Source organism: Archocentrus centrarchus, chromosome 3 (assembly GCF_007364275.1).
Source record: "Archocentrus centrarchus isolate MPI-CPG fArcCen1 chromosome 3, fArcCen1, whole genome shotgun sequence".
NCBI lineage: Eukaryota > Metazoa > Chordata > Actinopteri > Cichliformes > Cichlidae > Archocentrus > Archocentrus centrarchus.
The window spans coordinates 31,931,725-31,947,805 of record NC_044348.1 but is presented as its reverse complement, the minus strand read 5'-3'; the positions used below and the strand labels follow the sequence as shown (position 1 = coordinate 31,947,805).

Below are 16,081 nucleotides of genomic sequence, written 5' to 3'. Positions count from 1 at the left end.
CCTTTCTGCAGCTTTGACAGCAGACTAACTTCCCTCCATGCTGCTCGATCTTAGCCTCTAGTCTCCTTCTCCATGGAGAGTACTGCTCCTTGTGGCTGTTGTTCATCTTAAAGCCAGGCATCTTAAGGATCACTGTTGCTGTGGTATAAATCAGCTGGTTGGTTTCACTGATGGTTGCTGTAGGGACCATCTCTAATGCTGCATTCACATCATCTAGTAGACTTTCAGAGAGTACTTTATTATGAACGCAACATTAAAAATGCAATAGGACAAAAGTGTCAAGACAAAGCACTAACAATAAAATATATAATAGAATAATATAGTAGGATAAAATATATAATAAAATAAAATATTAGAAATAAATGTCATTAAAATCAGTTGGTGTGTGTGTGTGTGTGTGTGTGTGTGTGTGTGTGTGTGTGTGTGTGTGTGTGTGTGTGTGTGTGTGTGTGTGTGTGTGTGTGTGTGTGTGTCTTGCAAGTGTAAGAACATGCGGTTATGTGGATATGTATTATGTGGATATGTCTATTCAGTCCAAAATCATTATTGATTAGATACTACCATTACTACCACTACTACCCAAGCAAAGAAAATGACCAACAGTGCTCCCTTAAGGGACCTGTGAACAAGTTTCTGTATTACTTAAACTCACTTGAAAAAGTTTTCTGCTGTCTGCCATTCTGAGAACCCTTCGGCCATCTAGACTGTTGATGCCACACCAGTTGATGAGTTGGTGTACCTCCTCTCTGTAGGCTGAGTCGTCATTGTTGCTGATGAGGCCCACTACTGTTGTGTCGTCTGCAAACTTGATGATGTGGTTCGAGTTGTGTCTGGCACAGCAGACATGAGTCATCAGCGTAAACAGCAAAAGACTCGGCACACATCCCTGAGGGACCCCAGTGTTCATGATGGTGGTCTGTAAGGAGTTTTTGCCAACTCTTACTGTCTGTGGTCTGTTGGTGAGAAAGTCTAGTAGCCATTTGCAAAGCGGGGTGCTGATGCCTATAGCACTGCGTTTGCTTACTGGGTGTTGTGGAATGACATTGTTGAAGGCGGAGCTGAAGTCAATGAATAGCATCTGCACTCAGCTGTTTCTGTTCTCCACATGAGCCAGGCTGAGGTGAAGTGCTGTTGCTATGGCATCATCAGTGGAGCGCTTGGGACGGTACACAAACTGGAGAGGATGAAATGTGGCAGACAGGCTGGATGTTATGTGAGCCTTGACCAGCCTTTCAAAGCACTTCGTCATGATGGGAGTGAGTGCTATGGGCCCGTAGTCATTCAGTGATGTGGCTGGGGATTTCTTGGGTAGCGGTGTGATGTGGTGGCTTTGAAGCATTCTGGTATGATGGTTTGGCTCAGAGAGGTGTTGAAGACATCTGTGAGAACATCGGTAAGTGAGTCAGCACATGCTCAGGTATATTATCAGGACCAGCAGCCTTCCTGGGGTCCTCCTCATGTCAGCAGGGTCCAGTTGGAGTGTTGCATTGTCCAAACAGTGAATGGCTTCTGTTGGAGTGGTAGTGTTGTTTTCCTCAAAACAGCTGAAGAAGGTGCTGACTGTGTTTAGGAAATTTGTGCTGTCCTCGCACAGTGGGGGTGTAGGCCTGTAATCTATTACTGACTGGATGCCTTGCCATAGGTGTGATTGGATTTTCTGACCATAGGCACGCTTGGCTGCTCTCACACCTCGGTTCAAGTTGGCCCTAGCAGTTCTGAGAGCTTCTTTGTCTCCAGACTTGAAAGCAGTATTCTGTGCTCTCAGGAGCTCACATACCTCCCTGGTGAACCAAGGTTTTACATTTGCCCTTGTGGTGAAGTGTTTTATGACAGTCACATCTTCCATGCATTTGGATATGTATCCGTCACAGACTCACAGACTGTATTCCGTTATGTTGACATGCTGGTTGGAAGTGGCAGCCACCCTAAAAACAGCCCAGTCTGTACAGTCAAAACAGTCTTGAGTTGTGTTGAGTGTTGAGGTAGCCCCCTCTGGCCAAGTTCTGATCTGCTTCACAGATGGTTTGCTGATAAGGTGGAATTAGCATAACAGAAAGATGGTCCGAGTTTCCCAGGTGGGCGTGGGGAACAGCTCTGTATGCCTGTGCAATGTTTGTGTAGAGCTGGTCAAGAATGTTCTCACCCCTAGTTGCAAAATCCACATATTTGTAATAGTGTCGGAATACTGTCTTCAATTTGGCCTGATTGAAATCACCCACAATTATATAGGTACGGTCCAGGTTAGAGTCCTGCATTGAGCTCACAGACTGATACAATGTAGACAGTGCATCTTTTGTGTTCCCACTGGGCGGTATGTACACAGCTGTAATATTGACGGCTGAAAATTCTCTTGGCAAGAATACTTGCCTAGACTCGCAGTCCTCTGTTCATATGTCAGAGGTGTTTTGTCAGCCTGAGGGACAAGGGTGTAGCTGCTGAAGTTGGAAAAGCAAAAGTATTGCTTTTACTCATCTCCACACCCTATGACACCCCTTAACCTTTAAGACAGAAAAAAAACCAATATGACCTTAAAGTCCCTGGTTTTGGAGAGAAATCATATTTGTGAGAGTAGCAGAGTGTCTACCCATGAACCATGAGTACTCTGCTAAAAATATGGTTACCTTCAGGCAAAAACAGGCCTTGATGGAAGTTTTTTTTGTTGTTGATGTTGTTTATTTTGTCGTTCGAGCTTAAAATATTTAAATATATTTTTGTACGTTAAATGCATGTTTTAGGGCAACTGTGGGTATTAGTAATAAACTGGTATTTGAAACATTTGCCAAAACAAATGTGTCAAATTAATACCATTTCAAAATTGATCTTAAACAAGTAGAGGTTTCCATCTCAGTCCAACATTTTCAGTGTAACAGGAAATGCTGCGGCTAACAAGGCAGGGAGGACCTCAGAGCAGGACAGAAGGCGAGAGCTGAATGTGTACTGAATCTTTATTAACACCTTGAACACACAGCTGGACTGGAGCCAGCAACAAGAAAACTCGAAAAACTTAAACTCAAAAGACAAAACCGAAAGCACACAGCAGGCACACCCACCTGGACATCAACAATGACGAGGACCTGGACAAAGAACAGAGGAAAACTAAGGGCTTAAATACACACAAGGAAATCAGGGGGAATGGAAACAACAGGGAACAGATGAAACAAATGAACCTAAAAACAAAGGGGAAGTAAACTGAACACAACACACAAGAAGCACGAGACTACCAAAATAAAACAGGAAGTGACTAACATAACGCACACAGACCTAACACAAGGCGAGCAGACATTACACAAAGACACAACAAACTGAGAGCACTGAACTATAAGAACACAATCCAAAATTACAACAAAACAGAACTAAACAAAAGGGAACTCAAAACACTGGGCCACCAGCCCAGGACCATGACGGGGGGTTAAAATTTGATACTTTATATCTGAACACAGCCCCTGAAGTAAGAGTAAGCTAACTGTAACCAGAAAACACACAAGAGAGCAGATAAAGGATTCCTATATGTGTTTGTTACATAGTTATGATAAAGATATGATTCTGAAATTAAACTGATGTGATTACCCATGGCGATGTGAGCATGAATACACAATGGCTAGCTGTGTTCAGTAATTTAATGACTACATCTAAGAGAGATTAAAATCTCTTTTTCAAGTGTGTCCTGGGTTTGATAGTACAATTTCGGCTCACCCTTTCCCCTTCAGAATATCCCTTTTTCACCTTTTCTCTCTACAGCCAAAAGAAACCATAAGCTGCCACACAGGATGGAAGGGGGTGTCCTCCTCAGGTTGTTGGGGAAGGGTCTATCAAATTAACATTGGTGGCCAGTTTTAATAGAATTAGATAATAGATAATCAGATGTTAATGAACTGAGGTGGCTTGGATTAGTTTAGTGAAAAAAAGCTTGCATTAGTTATACATTTTTGGTTAAATGTGGGTAACTTTAAACAACTGTTTCAACTTTTGTGCACTTGAAAGATGGGACTAATGTGAAAAGTGATTAGCGCCCCCTGCTGGCCTTTATTTTCATCTGCCAAAAGCGAGTTCTTTCTCACAATCTAAGGCACGTTCAGTCTCAGTCTGTGAAATTTTTAGGTGATCAGTCGTGTTGTCCAACCAGGACATGAAAAAAGGGAACATTGTCACTTGTTTAGAGCAGCTGATCTTCGGGCGTGCAGTCATGGGAAAATTAAAACCCTCAACATGAGTCAGATGACTCATATTAAGCATATTCACTCGTCCTCAGTGAACAATAAGCATCCACTGGCTATTGGCCTGCGGGACTAAAAAAACAGGAGTCAAACAATATGACTAACAGTGGCAACAGCAGTTTCAAATTTGTTTACATAGCACATTTCATTACATCAGAATCAGAATCAGAATCAGGTTTATTTTGGCCAAGTATGTTTACACACACAAGGAATTTGGTTCCAGTTCTAGTATTATACAGTGTCCTATAATTTAACTTAAATGCTATACAATATACAATACACAATATACAATACACAATATACAATACAGGTCTGGGAAGGGAAGGTGCAGTGTAATTTAAGAATTATACAATACATGTAAACTTAAAACCTATACAGGTGATAGGAGAATTTCCTGGGAATAATGACCAAGAGAAGGATATGGGTGATATGCAGCTTTATTAGAACTTGCAAATCTGGAGCAGTCACAATACTCTACAAAGAGGATGTGAGGAGTGCCCCCGATCGCTTCTGCTCACCAGCTTTTATACAGTTTACATGTCATATTCATTTCAAAGCAAAAGGGGAAGTGTTCTTCTTCTGGTGTTTCCACACATGCTGACTGTTAGCATGTTTCTCAGTAAGATGTATCAAAACAGTTCACACATGGTATTATTATTCTTTGTAGACTGACCTTTAGCCTTGCTGTATATGTGCCCAAGCCAGTAATTTGCAGCTCTCTGTCAGCTCTTAGTCAACTTATATATATAGTCAAAAGCAGAATGTTTTCTTTCTTAGCATTGAAGGATTACTGTAACAGGGATTATACTGTAGCATGATTAAACATAGATTGTCGATAGGAATTTGTTTCAGTTAAGGCCCACGCACTACCAAGAACACTCACTCAGTGTGATGCAATAGAAATTAATAAATACTGGGATAAAAAACAGAATAATTATAGACCATAAAACAGAATAGATACTAAATGGTAACATTAAAACTCCTATAATGTGATTAGCAGCATCAAGTTAAAAATAAATGATTAAATAAAAATTACATATTAAACAGTTCAATTGTTGTGTTTAAAACATTTCCAAGGTGTTGATCAGTCGAACAGCCTGTGGGTATGTACTGGTTTGAAATCTGGTCGTTTTTGTGCTGATGCTTCTCAGTCTTTTCTGTGAGGGGAGAAAGTTAAAAAGGTAGCTGGGTGGGAAGGATTCTTTACAATCAACGGGCTCTTCATGTGCAACCTGTCCTTATAAATGTCAGCAATAACTGGGACTTCACACCCAGCCCAGATAGCAAAACACTTCGGGGCGGATCCGCCTTCAAGTCAGCCGATCCGCCCCACCCTTCTTGCTCTCCGGACTGGGCCCGCCCCACCTACTGACAGCGGATTATCAAAACGCGGCTCCGCCACGGCTCCACGGCGGAGCCCTTCAGCAAACTCGCGCCTTTCCCCACCCCCCTCTTTTTTTCTTTTTCAAAAGTCAACGACTGCTGTCATAAGGGGCGCAGGAGCAGAGCTTCTCTAAGGTAAGAACTGTAAGCTGTTCTGTTAAATATTCTTCATTCATGGCTTTACCTGTACAGTAAAGTTATCCTGGTAGGAGATAATTATGGTTTTATTTATTTTTTATTCAGAAATGTGAGATTGTGGCAGCGGAGTTAGCTTATAGCACATTAGCTACTGGCCTATTAGCTAACACAGCGGGAAGCTGTGAGGTTAAAAGAAAAAAAAAAAGCTCCTCCGGGATTTATTTCGGTGGGGAAGGCGATGTGATTTGGTTAACTGTCCAGGTAGCTGATGTTACAGCAGACTGAGCACATGAAGGATTTTATTGAGCCTCTCCAGGACTGACTGCAGGTAAAGTTAAGCTAACACAGCCTATTCTCCAAATTTAATCTGAGAGCATCCATCAGGTTAAAGTGGGTCTCACGATTTCAGGTGTTGCTGTAAAGTATTTAATAAGCTTTAGAAATGGATTTAGTTATGTCTCTGCTAAGACTTTTTGATTCAAATTTAATTCTTTTTTTCTTATCCTTGAAAATGCTTCCATTTTAAAATTGTCCTTTCAAGGATTGAAAAGTGCTTGATTTTTGGGCACAGTTGTTGAAACTGCTTAAAACTGTAACTGCCTTAAAAAATATCTGAATAGTTAACTTATGAGATGGAAACGAACCTGCACGTCTGCATATGAGCATCTCCCCAGAAGACAGTCTGTGAGAGAGTGAGCGGACCTTTAGGAGGTCACATTTTTTTAACCGGCCAGAGTGGGGCTTTAATTATTGTTGGCTGGTTGGCTAGAAAACCGCAAATTCCAGTAATGGATAAGACCAGTATGGAATTATAATTAAGTCAGAAGAAAACAATCCTTGCAAATTCCCCAAGCGTAGGTATTCACTTCTCGCGAGTAAATTCAACAACTCCTGTGCGTTGAAAGTGTATGAACCCTATTTATTGTCTTTGCTTGACCTTAAACTTTTCCACAATGCATATTTGGACTCTGACTTACTGAAAGTCCCTATTGATACAATTAAAATACTTTAAATTACCAAAGTTTAATATCCAACATGCCACAAAAAGAAAGATTTTCTGTAGTTTCATCATTATAATCATTAATTTTATTTATGTCTTCTGTTACAGATCAATTCAGCCTGCCTTCCCCCCTCCACCTTGTCTGCTACCTCACTGAAGTAAGCCAAAATTCAATCTTAGAGTTCATTTAGACACTTTTTCTAAAACTGCAAATAATTTCTGCCAGAAATATTATGTGTGTGTTCCAAGGGGAGGGAAACCTGAGCTTGTAATATGCTATCAGAAATCTTGCACACGCACATCTGTACTTAAAAAGCAACTGTAATGGACGTTAAGCTTTGACTGTTATAATATATTCTTCATTTAAAAAAAATAGCTGTTATTGCCAGTATAAGTGGCTATAACAGCTTCTTCTCTGTTATAATGTGTAAGTTCTGTCATTTCAATGTTTTGTCCTGTGGTCTAGGTTGAGGCTTGTTTGCCTGCTTTAAAATCCTGTCTGGTCTCAGAATAATAACAAAAATGTGTTTCTAAAATTTTTATTTTTAGATAAAATGAATAGAAAGACTCTACCTGTCTCCAACTCCACCTTAAGAAGGAGGGCCCGTGTAGACGTAGAAAACCGACTTAAACAAATGCGGGATGACGCCACAAATTTAATTGACTTTCAGATGACAACAGAGAGGAACCTTGACCATGGACACATCAGTGAAGAGCATTTTCATGAAAGTCAAACTGGAACTGATAATCCACACTGTCTAGACACTGAAACCGGTGCTGGTTTTAGTGAGCAAGATGGCATGGAGATAGATCTAGGCCTGTCTGAGGATTTTGAGGATGCTGCTTGTGATGTTCAGACTCAGACATCTGAGTCTGATCATTTTGATGATGAACTCCAAGACTCGGTTTCACTCTCTGACAGTTTATCCCACTGGGCCATACAATTTCGTATTTCCTTGGTCGCTTTGACAGCATTATTGGCCATACTTCGCATTTACCATTCTGATATTCCAAAGGATGCTAGGACACTCCTCAGAACTGAGACAGAATACTCAATTCTTGAAAGGGCTGGAGGACAGTACCACTATTTTGGCATTCTGGCTTCTCTTAGAAATACATTGTTAAAGTTCAAACACACGTTAGCAGACAGTTTCACTTTGAAGTTGCAAATCAACATAGATGGACTTCCTTTGTTCAAGAGTTCTTGTCTGCAGTTGTGGCCCATCCTTGGTCTACTATTAAGTGTTCCCATGAAGGAACCTGTAGTTATAGGTTTGTTCTGTGGACCAAAGAAACCAAGTTCAGCAAAAGACTTCCTTGAAGACTTTGTTACAGAGTTACAACAGCTTGAAAATGGTTTTGATTTAGAAGGTAAACAGTTAAATCTCAAGCTGCATACAGTCATCTGTGACACACCAGCCAGGTCCTTTATTAAAAACACAAAGAACCACAATGCCTACCATGGATGTGACAAATGTGTGCAGCCTGGAAACTATATTAACAGACGCGTGACATACCCATGTGCAGACTATGCCCTACGGACAGATGAATCATTCACAAACATGGCCGATGAGAGTCATCATCATGAAGGACCACATCCATTTATTGGCAGTAGTGTGGGTATGGTTTCACAGTTCCCTCTAGATTACATGCATTTAGTTTGTTTAGGAGTTGTTAGAAGAATGCTACACATCTGGCTCAGGGGTCCTCTGAATTTTCGATTGCCTGCGAGCATAGTGGAAAGAATGTCAGCAAAACTGTTAGAAATGCGTTCCTTTATTCCTGTAGAGTTTGCACGGAAGCCCAGATCTCTGAGGGAATTGGATCGTTGGAAGGCCACAGAATTTAGACAGTTTCTCCTGTACACAGGACCTGTAATGCTAGGCACATTTCTGGATCAAAATATGTACTATAATTTCATGCTACTCTTCTCTGGTGTTGCTATTTTAGTTAGTCCTAGACTGTCCTGCCACACACAGTATGCCCGTACTTTGCTGAAATGTTTTGTTAGTCACTTTGGTGAAATATATGGAAAAGATCAAATTGTTTATAATGTACATGGTTTGGTACATCTAGCAGGTGATGTGCAACTACATGGTTGTCTGGACTCATTTTCAGCATTTCCTTATGAAAATTATCTGCATAAGCTTAAAAAGCTCATCAGGAAACCAGAGTTCCCCCTTGCCCAAATAATCCGTCGATTGTCTGAAATTAGAATTATGGAAGCTCCTTTAAGTTGTACCTCTTTTAAAAAGCCACATTATGTTGGATCAATTATAGGTGGACTGTCAGTGAAAGCACAGTATGGTGAAATGACCTGTGATAAGTGGACTGTTAAAGTTTCAACTGGGGATAATGTTTTTGTTATTGGAAATGATATTTGTTGTATACATAACATTGTAGAGTGCAGTGATGGAGTCTATGTGGTATTCAAGGAATTCTCAGATAAATCTTTGTTCTTTGATTATCCATTTAACTCTGACTATCTGAATATTTATAAAATTTCACAAACATCAGATTCATTCAAGTGTGTTAAAGTGTCAGAGCTTGTTGTAAAATGTACTGTTTTGCCTCATAGAGATGGTTTTGTGGCCATACCAATGTTCTATGCCTTTTAGGGACACATCAGATTTTTCTCTGTACCTGTCTATTGTCCTTGCTGGCAGTATAACTTAATAGCTATTAAGGCTGTTTTTTTTCTAACAGGCATTTAAAATGTCGAGGATGATACCATTTTGTTATATTATTTTCTAAGCAAAGCAATTGTGGTAGTGTTGCTGGTTGCAGCTCTTTTTTTTGTTATTTGTTGTTGTTTGATTTCTTTTTCCACTTCAAGATGTTCCATTTGGTCGAGTTCCAGAGCAACAAAGCAGTAGCAGTAGTACCAGAAAACTGGTGCTGTGATGGTGCTACCTACTGGCCCAACTATAGAAATGATGAAAGAGCGGATAAGGCAGTAAAAAATGTAGAGGAACCAGGACCAGACTGGAAGACATACGATATCAGAATTATCAAATCATGTGGTATGCAATTTCTAATACACCTCTGCCTATTTTAATTAAATACTGAAATATATTTGCTATTATATTTTATGTGTTTAAAGACAACTGTGTTATCTGTTGTAAACTCAAGTTTGTAATTTGTAGATCAGTACTTTGAGGCACGACAGCTTCTGAAGAAATCGCTTACATGCAGCACATCAGACCTTCAGTCAGAAGAGGAAGAGGAGGAAATACGACCAAAAAGGAAGCCAAAGGCAATGTTAGTATATACATTATATGCCTTCCTTGCTTTTTTTGGTCATCATTATTCAAAACACAGGCAGCACAGTAGTGTGGTGGTTAGCACTAACATAACAGAATAACATCTAGAAGGCCTGGGTTTGATTCCCCCTTGGCCCGGGCCTCTCTCTCTCTCTCTCTCTCCCTCTCTCTGTGTGGAGTTTGCATGTTCTCCCCGTGTCTGTGTGGGTTTCCTCCCACAGTCCAAAGGCATGCACTTACTGGGGTTAGGTGCATTAGTCACTCTAAATTGCCCATAGGTGTGAATGGCTGTCTGTCTCTCTGTGTTGGCCCTATGACAGGCTGGTGACCTGTACAGGGTGTACCCTGTGACAGGTCACCCTATGACAGCTGGGATAGGCTCCAGCCCCCCCCCATGACCCTGAACAGGATAAGCAGAAGAGAATGGATGGTATTCAAATCACAGAATTCGAAAGCAATTAGGGTAGTGTACAGCTTGAGTAAAGTAAAAAAATACATGTTTTAATAATGACAAATGAAGTATTAAGTATTTTTATTTTTCTATTCTGCTTGACAGTCATTCCTTTGGGGACTCTGACAGTGACACAGAAGAAGTTTACCTGAAAAGGAAAGCCAGAGCTGCAGTAAGACGCCCACTACAACCACCTGCTCCAGTTATCCAACCACCACCTTTCACTGGAGCTAGCATCCACACAATTGCTTCTTCTGCAAAAACTCCATCACCACCACTGCTTGCCCAGATGGAAAATAGACCAAGAGATGAGCCAACTCCTTCTTCAAGCCATGTCTACAGGCCTACTTGGAAAGGGGGACGGTATGGCTCAGACACAATTACCTGCTCTGGTAAGCAATCTCTTAAACAGCTAGTATTCACCTTTCAATGACTGATAATTACATCACAAATTCAGTTATTCTCAGTGTAACATCCAAGTGAAAATAAACTCATCGAATGCAACAATGCATTTCTTCCTGAATGTACACTGATTTTTCCAAAAGTGTATACAGTAAAGCTTGAATAATCGGTATATTGTATTCTTTGTAAATATGAATACTACACTATAGCCATTTGCCATGTAATCCAGTTATTGGAAAAGATTACAGCAAATTTGTCTCATTTCTTCTTCCAACAGCTGCAGAAGTTCAAATATTGAGCTTACTGGAGTACATTAAACACCAACAAGACCAATTAACCACCAAAGTAAACTATCTGACCAACAAGCTGAACTCAACTGTCCAAGAAAGAGAAATACCTGACCCTGTACAGTTTCCACTACAATCAATGGAGGAAGTGGAGAATTTTGAGAAATGGCTCAAAGATCCTGCTAACTCTCACCTGAAGCAGAGTGTGGTGAGTTTTCATCTGATTACCATTCTACTTGACATTCAACACAAAGAAATCCCACTTTTGTCAATGTCATGGTTTTGTATAATACGAATGATGCTGTTTATAATGAAAAGCTGAATGTTAAATATTACGAACAGCCAGATCCAGGTTTTTACAGTCCGGATAAGATGTGGTTATTTGCCAATACCCGTGTTCAATTGATAATCTGTATCTCTCACTGAAAGACTGGAAATGCTTCTTTGTGAATAAGGAAATGTTCCACTTAACTCAAATGGCATTCCTAACTTTTTAAAATGAAATGTGAGAAATACGTGTAAATAAATTTACAAAGTATGTTTGCATTTATGTGTGTTGGCTGTGCAGCTGAAGTGAATTTATATTTAATCACACTGACAACAATCAGTTATGTTTAATAAAAGTATTAAACTGTTTTATGTGCACTGGTAAAATTAATTAAAGCACCTGTCATAAAAGTAAGGAAGACCATCCAGCAGCACAAAGTGCTTTTATGCAGACTCTGTACTTTCATATTACCGTTTTGACCAGGGATAAGTAGTAAGAATTGCAAAATGAATAGCCCTTTCAGGAAAAATGTAAAATGATTATTTTTTAATTTTTCTATATACCCACATTTGAGCTGGCACACGGGACCTTTTTGATAACTCAAATACAAATGAAGCTGTCTTTTGTTGTTGTGTTTAATTGCCTGCAACTTATTTTTTGTGAAATGTGTTTAAACTTTTCCCATTATTTCCTCTCCATTTTTAGATTTCTTCACTGGCAGCCATCGGGGGGCATGATGCAAGAAGTATCACATGGAACATTCTTTCCCGCATGTTCCACAGTGACATTGGACAGAAGATAAATTGGACAGGGGCCAATGGAAAGGGAGGTTTCTCCCAGATGGCATCAAAAACAGTACTCTTGGGTAAGTAATTGTAATAGATTTTGCAAATGATTTGATTGTCATGGTTTAATGAAGCACAAATCTTTTAACTCTGAGAGTCGTATTGTATCATTTCATTGATAATGCCAGTTATGGGCTTTGGAGGACAGTTTTCAGGTGTACCTTTATTCCACTCACTGATCACAGCACTCTTTCAAATGAAAAACTCCCCTTTGAGATCTGTGATGTTCCTCTGTGGTACATAGTTGGATACCCGGACATGACTGCATTGATTGGCAATAACTGATGCTGTTAAATATTAAAGATGAGTTGTAAATTTTTGGAGTTTTTTCCCCACTATGTCCAAAGCTTACAATCAACATGCTACACTTGCTGGCCACTTTATTAGGTACATGATGCCAGCACTAGGTTGAGCCCCCTTTTGCCTTCTGAACTGCCTTAATTCTTCATGGTATAGATTCAACAAGCTGCTGGAAAGATTTCAAAGCTTTCATATAACATATACCTTGTGTGTATAGATGCAGTAAGAAAGACCCACGTGTCCCGTGCTGCCACAGAAGAGGAGATTCGGAAACATGCCATACGATGGTTCAATCTGGCAGCAGACAGAGGAAGAAGGCGGCGTCCTCCTGTTACCATCCCGAATCAATGCTGAGGACTTCAGTTTGTTATTGTTACTGTTATTGTTCCAGAAATGGTTATCTTTCAGTTATTTGTCTGTTAATGTTTTAATGAAGTACAGTAATGAATCAATGCATCACCTGCTTAATTAATTTGTGATAGTATTTCCTTTCTTTGCCATTTTATTTTTTCCTTTACTGCATTTTGTTAAAGAATAAAGAAGTGTTAAAGGATTTATAGTAAATAAACAGTATTCTTGATACATTTATGATCCCATTATTTTTGTAATACTCATATGCTCAACTTGTTATTCAAATGGAAAATTAGGCTTTAGATAAGGATGCCGTAATTGTTAAAGATTTTTCATTTTCCCTAAAATCAGTCTTCATGTCCAAATAGATATTTTAGCTTTAACTGTAGCTAGCATGGCTACAGCAATTTTTAATAAGGGATCCTGAAAATATTCTGGCCAAAATAAGCTGTTATATGAACGGATTCAAAACGGATCCGTGTCGGATCAGTTTTTCCACAGACGGCTCCGTAAAGGATCCGTTTTGGATAACCTGAAACGTGGACGGGTCCGATTTGTATCCGGTCCTGATCTGTTCCTCAACCGTGATCCTGATCCGTTACTGATCCGTCCCGCTGTGCAAGTGGACTCCGATACGGACCGGTTTTGCGGGTCCGTTACGGAGTCAGTGGCACATCGGGGGCGGAGTCATTTTGCTATCTGGGAGTAATTTTGGATGCAACATGCACCACCATGTGAGTCACACTCCCAAATCAGTTATGACAAAAGTAAGGATGCTCTCCACAGCTGCTCGATGAAACTGTAACAAACCTCTGCTGGACACACCACACTTTTTTAACTGTTTTAAGAAGACCAGTTTCTGATGGGATTTCTTTTAAACAGATCTGGTGTCGTTCTTCCATTTCAAGGTGGATGAGATGTTAACACCTAGGAATTTGTTGCTGTCCGCTCTCTGCACCTCTGTGTTGTTGATGACCAGGGGAAGGTGATCTTTGTGTTTGCGGGAAAAGTCCACAATGACTTCCATAGTCTTTGAAACATTCAGTTCCAGATTATTTGTGCTGCACCAGTCCACCAGAGATGAAATTTGGGTCTTGTACATTGAATCATCATCCCTAAACCCACCACTCTAGAGTCATCTGTCATCTGCAAATTTGAACAGTTTAACTGGCTGACAGTGTGAAATAAAGTCATTTGTATACAACGAGAACAGCAGTGGAGACAAAACACACCCCTGAGGAGTCCCCGTGATGATGGTCAGAGGTTTTTACATTTGACCACCCGAACCCTGTCTGTTAAAAAGTCCAATACCCACTGACACAGTGATTGCTCAGCTCCCATATGAAGGAGCTTATCATCCAGTCTGGGTGGCAAAATGGTATTAAAAGCTCAACTGAAATCAACAAAAAGAACTCTTGCATAATTACCAGGACCCTCTAGATGTTGCAGAACAGAGTGCAGGCATTAAACATGTGATTAACATAAAAGATTAATACTTAGTTTAATTTCCCTATCATTAGGTCTACAATGCTTTAGGCAATAAAAAAACAACAAAATAAAACTTAACACACACACACAAAGTTATTAAGTGTACGCTTGTGAGAATAAAAAGGTTTTAAGTCCGTTTTTGAACGTACACACAGTTGTTACTGACCTCAGGTCAGCAGGTAGTTCATTCCAAGGACCAGGACCACGGTGACTGAAAGCACCATCAGCACACTTAGATCTAATTCTGGGAACAGTTGAAAGATCTGCACATGGTGACCTGAGAGGTCTGATGGGGTTGTAGACGCTGAGCAAGTAAGAGATGTACTGGGGGCCAAACCACTGAGAGCTTTATGGATTTTAAAGTTAATTCTGCTGCTGGCTGCTGAACAAGCTACTGATGATTTGGATAACGCTGCAAACGAAGCACTACAGCAGTCCAGCCTGCTTGATGTGAATGCATGGACCAAGTCAGTCTGAGGTAAGAATTTTTTTTAAGTATTAGAAAGCAGCTCTTGTGATCACTGTCCAAAATAATGACAAGGTTCCTGACTTTCTCACTGTGTCAGAGAAAGGGATGATAAACAAACACAGTTTCTGACTTTTTGGACCAACAACAATATTTCCATCTCATCTCTAAAAGGTTTCCAGATATCCGGCAGTTAATGTCATCAATGCAGCTCATTAGATTACATTAGATACAAATTTTTTTCTGTAAATCCATTACCCATTTGAAGCATTTCTTAATGGATTAATAGTAATATTAATAGTTCATTTAGAGATATTAATTTATAATTCCTCTTTTTGTTGTCCAGTAAATAATCAAATAACGAATTTCTTTATTAACGTCTAAATACATAACTTAAATATTTATTTGTGAATTAATTTACTAATGCATGTTTTTATTATTAATTATTAAGCCACAAAATGTTTTATTTCGATGTGTGTGACACTCCTGGTCCTCCATAATCCATACTCACTGACAATGATTATATCCAGCCTCATTAATAATCTGTAAAAAGACCATCTATCCCTGTAACTGGTTTTGTATGACGCTATTAGCAACCATGTAAAATACGTGCTGTGGACTTTATTTGTGGTCTAGAGTGAGACCTCTTGTGGACGTTTTGAGATATTGCTTGTGCTAAGAGGTTACTATTTCAGCGGAAGGTGATGTTGCTGTTATAGTTATTGAGAATTTGTACTCTTTATAGCATTGCTATCTTTACCTTTTTCACCATTTCTCCAAGATGCTTTAGGTGGACCACGTGTATGAACAGTTCTGACAGGAACACTGTCATCAATCATTTAAGAACTGGCATCAGAGAAACTGTCCATCATTTCATCACATGATGCACTTTGAAAATTCAACAATAAATATATCAGCCATACTGGCACTGATGTAATGCTTGCTGCATTGATGTAATGAGTGCCGGATCTCTGAGGTGGAATCCATCAGTGTTTACTGTGCAGATAGCAACCAAAGGTCAAAGAAAACCACTAACGGGCACGTTAAGGATTAATTAGCAAAATTATTCAAATATTTAAATAAATAGAAACCATGTATTTCAAATGGCAGTTATCTGAAAAACTCCTTTACATTGTATTCACTGAATATCATGAGTCAAACTCGGTTCAGCCACCTGCTCTGATCAGTCTTCAGTGCATGCTGCAGCTGCATTTACAGTACCACT

General features: G+C 39.7%; 1 protein-coding gene across 6 annotated transcripts; it reads left to right on the top strand.

Annotated features, from left to right (window-relative positions):
* The first annotated feature begins 5,482 nt into the window (after positions 1-5,482).
* On the top strand, positions 5,483-13,133 carry LOC115800489 (uncharacterized). 6 transcript variants are annotated; one of them, XM_030757904.1, is made up of 9 exons: positions 5,674-5,732; positions 6,844-6,893; positions 7,285-8,355; positions 9,572-9,758; positions 9,882-9,996; positions 10,555-10,841; positions 11,129-11,346; positions 12,112-12,271; positions 12,769-13,133. In XM_030757904.1, the coding sequence occupies exons 3-9, from the start codon at positions 8,266-8,268 to the stop codon at positions 12,903-12,905; spliced, it is 1,194 nt and encodes a 397-aa protein (XP_030613764.1). In that variant the 5' UTR covers positions 5,674-5,732; positions 6,844-6,893; positions 7,285-8,265; the 3' UTR covers positions 12,906-13,133. The 6 variants fall into 6 exon arrangements, with proteins under 6 accessions (XP_030613738.1, XP_030613783.1, XP_030613764.1 ...); XM_030757923.1 differs by lacking the exon at positions 7,285-8,355 and having other exon boundaries at positions 5,521-5,732; XM_030757914.1 differs by lacking the exons at positions 5,674-5,732; positions 7,285-8,355 and having other exon boundaries at positions 6,142-6,893.
* Positions 13,134-16,081: the final 2,948 nt, after the last annotated feature.

Coding starts and splice junctions, on each gene's coding strand:
- LOC115800489 (XM_030757878.1), top strand. CDS start 7,290: ATGAATAGAAAGACTCTACCTGTCTCCAACTCCACCTTAAGAAGGAGG.